At 45.1% G+C, this 7,500-nt stretch overlaps 1 protein-coding gene across 1 annotated transcript in view; it reads left to right on the forward strand.

Annotated features, from left to right (window-relative positions):
• Window positions 1-2,071: 2,071 nt before the first annotated feature.
• LOC134079829 (uncharacterized) overlaps window positions 2,072-7,500 on the forward strand; it is a 33,170-nt gene continuing 27,741 nt past the window's right edge. The window contains exons 1-2 of the mRNA XM_062535929.1: window positions 2,072-2,181; window positions 4,111-4,247. Coding sequence (XP_062391913.1) covers window positions 2,095-2,181; window positions 4,111-4,247 — 224 coding nt within the window. The 5' untranslated portion in view covers window positions 2,072-2,094. The remainder of the gene's footprint in view (window positions 2,182-4,110; window positions 4,248-7,500) is intronic.

Below are 7,500 nucleotides of genomic sequence, written 5' to 3' on the forward strand. Positions count from 1 at the left end.
GTCTCCGCGAAGGCTCTCAAAGGCTCTCTTTTTGCACGATGGAAAATCAAGCTAATGTCCCGTTTGTCTGGGGAAGACGCGCTCTCTGCGATGGGTCACCTCAGGGTATGCAGAGGTCACTGGCTGCAGAGTTTCCCACAATGTATGCACAGTCATGGACGCTAACAGAGACTCCACAGATAACATCAATACAGGCATACAGGAATTACTTCCCAACTTTCAATGGCGGTGCTCTTTATATTTGCGTTGGCCTGATGTGTTGCCGCAGTAACGTATCTGCTAAATACCTTATCTACACTATATAACTGTCCTGAAGGTTGGAAAGTAGCATGCGCATAATATGCTTGAATGGTGCTTTATTCAACCAATTTATTATTATGATATTGTTACCATACGTTTATATCGCAAATGGAGATAGAGAAGGAGGTCTGATAGCACAAAATGAGCACCACACAGGCAAGGGTTGTTTTTTCCCTAGAGAGGCTGAAGCACAGGTAGGGGGCTTTGAGTCTGTGTGTTGCGACAAGGGGCCAATTATCGGGAAGCTTCTAACGGGAGTGGAGTCGCTGGAGACCGAGCTGACCCTGGCCGCTGTTAATTAGCCCTCTGACAACGGTCTGATGGCCTGCTGATTAGCGGGGGAGACGCCGGGCTGCTTGTTTGCTGTCGTGTTGTTGTCATTAGGTTTTGACTCCAGAAGAAATTTCAAATGGGAGGCTTCGGGTGACTGTCTGAGCGACCGCGTTCAGAGAGAATCTATCTGCTATGGTGCAACATGTGTGTGATCCACAAAGAAATCTTTTTTTTTACATTTTTTTAAAGAGATACATTTTTCCTTAACTAGACTGGGGCATCATGATAAACTTAACAACGTAAACATAAACAGCACAAACTTTAAACTTAAAGTATAGTAGCACCTGACGGTTTCATTAGTTGTTTCAGTTCAGATAGAGGCTGCCAAACGTTTGACACGTTTAAACCCAGTTTTTAGAAATGAAACTTGTGACCTAAATTGTGACCGGTAACAACAGAAATGTCCCATATTCCACAATACTGCGTCCCTAACACCTCCCCACTGTTTCTTGAGACATGACCCAGACTGAAGTTGAATCACTATTTATCACAGTCAGCTGTGCCAATGACTGTGGACATTGGATATCCAGTACTGTCGGCCACATTGAAACAATGTGAGGGAGGCGTGTCAATTGATTGGTCAAAGTGAAGCTTTGGTCATGGTTCTGTGTGATGCATGACACACATGGCCTGTCTTGCTCCATGACCTCCCCCTCAGGAGATCTCTTTGGACTCAGACTGGGATGGATTTGTTCAGATGTAATCACTAGATCTTTATCTAAAGTGTATTTCTTCAGTAAATGGAATATACTGTATGATAGCTTCTTTCGGTACACATAAATGACAAAGCTGTGGTCAACATATTTATGAAGTTAATTCTCTTAAAAACTATTGGAAAACATTATTTGTTGATACAGTAAATCCATTAATTTAAAAAAGATGATTGAATTGTTAAGACAAATTAGTAGTACATGTCAAAAATGGCAACTGTCTGTCATCATATTGCATTTATACAGTACGTCTACCCACATTCTTTCTGCTCAATGAACTATGATATAAAAGTATAATCAAACTCTTAAGTGGTTTTTAATGAATCTCTTCTCTTCTGTTCAATTAACAAAAGACTAACCTTCACGTAGGCCGTCACTATTTATTTAATCAAGTCACTTTAATTGTTTAAAACAACAGCTGACCCAATGTAATTGACAGGCAAGGCAATGAACCTGTCCATCATATTGTAAAACATATATGTGCATAACTTGAAAAATGTATGGTATCAACTTTTGTTTTCAATTTAATTTACTGTAATGTGTTTAAGTTACGTACATCTGTAATAATATCAGAAGAACAATTATTGTGTATGACAACAAATTAAGATAGTTTCTAAGTTCCACAACTAATCCTCAGTTGTTTTCAATGACATGACAGTTGAACTGCACTCCATACACGACGAGTACAGTCCAGTAGTGTTTAATGCCTGTCTGTGTTGTTTGTTCCGCAGTCTCCATGTGAACGAGTCCCATGATGCAACATGTGTCCCCAGCACCAGCACTGACGATGATGGCCACACAAAGTGTTCCTCCACCTACGTACCAGGAGAGCCAACAGGTCAGCCCCCTACACACACACGTACTGTACATCACATTATGCATATTACCACCACACATTTCAAAGGCTGCGTAGTAGAGATTTAAATATGCGATGATATTAATATTTCATTTGAAATGATACTCTGAATGATGCATAAAGCATGAACAGATCTGTTCATTCAGTCATATCCCACATGTCAGTATCTATTTGGTCATCTTTAATCCAGAAGATGATCCATATCATTACATGGTATAGGCTCCGGTATGGACTCAGGGTTTTGTGACTTGTTACTTACTGATGTCCTTTTTTTATTTAAAAAATGTTTGTGCCATCGTATGGTATCCCAGGCCAGGGAGCCCACAGATGTGTCTCTGCCATGCTAAATGCATGCCACTTGAAATCCTGACAATTGTCCCTTTTTGTTCCCTTTTCATTTGACCCAAATGATCAGTCAGTGGCCACTCATGGGGAAATGTATGCCCAGAGATGAATGAAAGCACACACACACACACACACACACACACACACACACACACACGTGGGCATGCCAGTGGGCACGGCCTGGTGGCACGTCTGAGGTGCACCTTCACACAGCCACACGGTTTCCCTTTGCCTTTCATGTTTTGGGCTTTGAGAGGAGAGCAATGCAGTATGGGTAACTGCGCTGTCCCCCCCCCCCCCACTCCATCTCCATCAACCCCCCCCCCCCACACACACACACACACACACACACACACACACACCCCTCCCTGCACAACCTCTGTCTCCCTCCCTCCGCCCGGAGGATTAGTGCCAGGGGAAGGATCCTGAGCAGCAGGAGCGCAAAAACATGCAAATGAGAGCTAGTTAAGTGTGAAGAAGCTAATTTATTTCCCATTTGGAGCCGGGATTAAGACTTGAAGCTTCCCTCGCTCTCCTCCAAACTCACACAGGAGGAGAGGAGAGGAGAGGAGAAGGAGAGGAGGGGAGGAGAGGAGAGGGGGAGGAGGAGGAGGAGGGGGAGGAGGAGGAGGGGGGGCGGGCTTGCGGAGCAGGAGGTGGGGCCTCATTTTCAAAAGCTCATCAGGAAGAAGAGGAAAACAGAGAGGAAAACAGGAGAGAGGGAAGGAGAGAAGAGGAATGGAGAAAAGAAAGGAAAAGGTAGAAAGAGAGAGAGAGAGTGAAGGAAGAGGGTGAATAGAGAGAAGGGTAAAGAGGGACATAGATAGAGAAAGGAAAAGGTGGAAAGAGAGAGGGAGTAAAGGAAGAGGGTGAATAGAGGGAAGGGTAAAGAGGGACAGAGAGAGAGAAAGAGATGCTAGAGTGTTGATGAGTAAGAAGGAAAGAAGAGAGAAGGGAGAGCAGAGAGAAATTAGAAAGAGAGGGAGAGGGAGAGGAAGAAAGCAAATGAGAGGAGGAGAATGAAGGAACGAAAGTCATAGAGGAAAAAAAGAGAATGAAGGGAGAGAGAGAGTGAGAGAGAAATAGAGACCCAGAATATATTGGAGCGCACAAGCAAATTACCAAGTCACTGTCAGGGGTCTCCAGAGAGAGGCTCGGGAGGAGACGGAGAACAATAAAGCACAGCAAAACACCATGTGCAAGTTTTTATGCATTATTACAAAAGAGGGAAATCAGTCCCGGAAATATATCAGAGCTTTTTGAAGAAAAAACAAGCAATAAAGGGAATAATGTCACCCAGCACAACTCTAATGCACACATCTCTATCACATAGTTAACAACAAAACAGCCTTAATCCAAGATCAGTCAGATATATTGGGCCAGCTGCCTGATAGCATCGCGATAGTGCTAGCGACACGCGCGACGAGAGCGTAACGGGGGGGAAGTCGAGGAAGTCGGTGTGCCTGCGTTTCACTGGTGCGGCGGTTTTGTTTGGAACTTTGGGGTGTTGTTCTGCCGGTTCTCTGATGTTCTGCTGGTTCTCTGTGTCTGTGCGGCCCCCTTTAGATGACGGGAACAACCCAGCAGAACTCCAAGGCCCAGCAGGTCCACATCCCGGCCTCGGCGGCCGCCGCCACCCCCGCCGTGAGCGTGACCCTCGACCCCCAGGCGCAGCTGGAGTCGGATAAACGAGCTGTTTACAGGTGAGGCCCAGGAGCTGCCCGGACACACACACACACACACACACACACACACACATATACACACACACACACACACACAGACACATACATACACACAGCTACACACACACACACACACACACACACACACACACACACACACACACACATCTGTCTGTTCGCTCCCTTTCAAGTTGGGTTGGTTTCTCCTCTCTCTCTCAAGTAGTTGTGGCTAACGTTACTAAAGCCAAATGGTGTGTGGAACCTCTGTGGCTTAAGTTGAACCCTCTCCACCACTTGTGACATTTGTTTTGTCTATTGCACAATTCTTGTATATAAATATCTCTCTATTTACTTGTGTCTCTCCATAAATGGCGCAGAGTAGCCTTTTGAAGACAGACTCTTCCCTTTTCACTTGGGTAAACTGTGTGACATTGAAAACGTGTTGCTTTATACAGTTTGAACAAAACTGTGTCACACTCTTCGAGGTTGAAGAGTCCACCCCAGTCCAAGGTTACAGGAACGCTCTTGGAGTGCAGAGAAGAGCGCCCTCTACTGGCCAGACCACTGACCAAGCTTATCTCCAGCTGAAGGCCAACACATTAACATTAATAGTATTAATGTCCTCCCTGATAAACCAGGTCACCTAGGTTACACTGAAATCATGTGTTGCTCTGTTCAGATACAGTATTATTTATTGGAATTGTGTACAGGTTTTCCAGTTCTGAACCAACTCTAAAAACACCATATTGTGAATAACAGGCCATAAGTCATGTTTATATCATATTGTTTGTGCGGTGGCTATACATAATGAAGATGAAATGTGACATCAAGTAAAAACAAGCCCCTTTGCACATTCATTTTATGCAGGACCCATCGGCATGGTATGAATAAGTAACTCATATCTATACTGTACATTATCAATAGACTAAATTATACATGAAGTCCATTCAGCTCATGTGCCAAGCCAGCTCTTTATTTTTGCTGGGTCTCTTTTTGTGAAAGTTGTGTAAGGTGTTGGTCTATTCCTGATCCTAGCACATACAACATGATACTGGGCTGTGGCAAGGGTGCTGTGGGGTGGCCCACATTTGTGTGTGTGTGTGTGTGTGTGTGTGTGTGTGTGTGTGCCTGTGCATGTGTGTGTGTGTGCGCACGTGTGTGTCTGCGTGTGTGTGTGTGTCTGCGTGTGTGTGTGTGTGTGTGTGTGTGCCTGTGCATGTGTGTGTGTGTGCGCACGTGTGTGTCTGCGTGTGTGTGTGTGTCTGCGTGTGTGTGTGTGTGTGTGTGTGTGTGTGTGTGTGTGTGTGTGTGTGTGTGTGTGCACGCGCATTTGTGTGTGTGTGTGTGTGTGCACGCATTTGTGTGTGTGTGTGTGTGTGCAGGCTGTTTGCCTGCCTGCCTGTCTGCCTGGTGTGCTATGATTAGCCGCATCTCCTCCTGCTTTCCTGCCTGCCTCTCTCTCTCTCTCTCCCTCTCTCCTGCCCCGTGGTTTCCCAGCCCAGCGCACCCCCCGAGGCTACCCGTGTGAAGGCCTGGCCAGGCCCGCGGCTGAATTTCTCAACTCCTCTGAGATACAAGGCTCCCTTTGATGTGAGCAGCAAGCCTGAGGGTGGCTGCGGGCGGTGAGAGGCAGACTCAGCCCCAACCCCAGCCAGCACACCCACACGCCTGCCTGCCTGCCTGCCTGCTAGTGTGCCTGCCTGCTTCTGCTTCTGCTCCTGCTCCTGCCAGAGCTGCTCTTTAACACACACACATACACACACATACTGTACACACACACACATACATCACACACATACATCACACACACACACACACACACGTGCACACACACATGCGCGCGCACGCTCACACACACACACACACACACACACACAGACACATACACATACTGTACACACATACATCACAGACATACATTACACACACAGACACACACACAGACACACACACATACACATACACATGCACATACACATACACACATACATCACAGACATACATCACACACACACACACACACACGCGCACGTACACACACACACACACAAACAAATAAGCACACACGCGCACACGGACAAACAAATAAGCACACACGCGCGTACACATAGACTGCTTCCAACATGCAGACATAGCCTCACATACTTTTGAACAAGACACACATGTGCACACACATGACCACGCATGCAACTGAACACCCACACATACACATGCTCTGTATTCTCCCACTCACCTAGAAAGTGAGAAAGAGCGTGTGAGAGAGAGAGAGAAAGGGAGAGAGAGAGAAAGGGAGAGAGAGAGTATTTCACTTCAAAGATTTTCATCTTCAACACCTTAAGGTGTGTAAAGGTTTTAAATATCCGCAGGCAAAACTGCAATTTCTTTTACTTTTCATCCTGATTTTTTTTTTGTGCTTGCGATTCACATAATTACAAAGAAGAAATGGAACAAGCCGGAGTGAAACGATGGGCTCCACTGGTGGAGAGTTATATGAGAGAGATGTTTGATGCCTGTCCCTTCACAAGCATTTCAATAATCCCCCCCAACGAGATAGTGCCGATGCAATTAAATCTATACTGATGTATGACTCTTTTTACTGGGAGGAAGGATCCCCACTGTCACAAACCTACCATGGACATCTGAAAACAGCAGACGAAAGATAACCCTGGCTCACCGCTAAAATTGATGTTGCATGTTTTAATTGGATCGAATATGTAAATTCTACTGACATTATTGATAACATGATGGATTTAGTCGAAGCATGGAATCATTTGTGATCCTAAAGTAGTTTGAGAGCTTAGTTGATTAATTATGAGATGGTTAAATAATGAATAGACCTTTTCAACTGCATAAACAAACAGGTGAGTTCCTAAGGCATTTCCGGTGGCACGGAAAACAACATTTAGCTAATGGTAGCTTGGAGACAAACAAAAATGTAAAAAAATATAAAAAATGAGTCAACATTTTAATTTCAAAGTATCTGCGTTGGTTTTGAATGTTTCAACCAGAAACCCTCCAGGTACAGATTGAAACTGTCTATACTATACTTGATTCTAGGCCCTTTTTTGGATACTTTTATATCTGCTATTTGTGGGTTGTTTGATGTAGTCTGGCTCCGCTTGTCTATGTACTTCCGCTCAAATTCTTTTCCCCACAGTACTCTGTCTGGAATAGGTTGATCAGCCCTCGTTTACTTCGGCTTTCTTGAAGCCGACCAACCAGCGAGGGCGTTCCTGAGAGCGATTATGTTGCAAGCCTATCGCTATCGTTA

This window comes from Sardina pilchardus, chromosome 5, assembly GCF_963854185.1.
Source record: "Sardina pilchardus chromosome 5, fSarPil1.1, whole genome shotgun sequence".
Lineage (NCBI taxonomy): Eukaryota > Metazoa > Chordata > Actinopteri > Clupeiformes > Clupeidae > Sardina > Sardina pilchardus.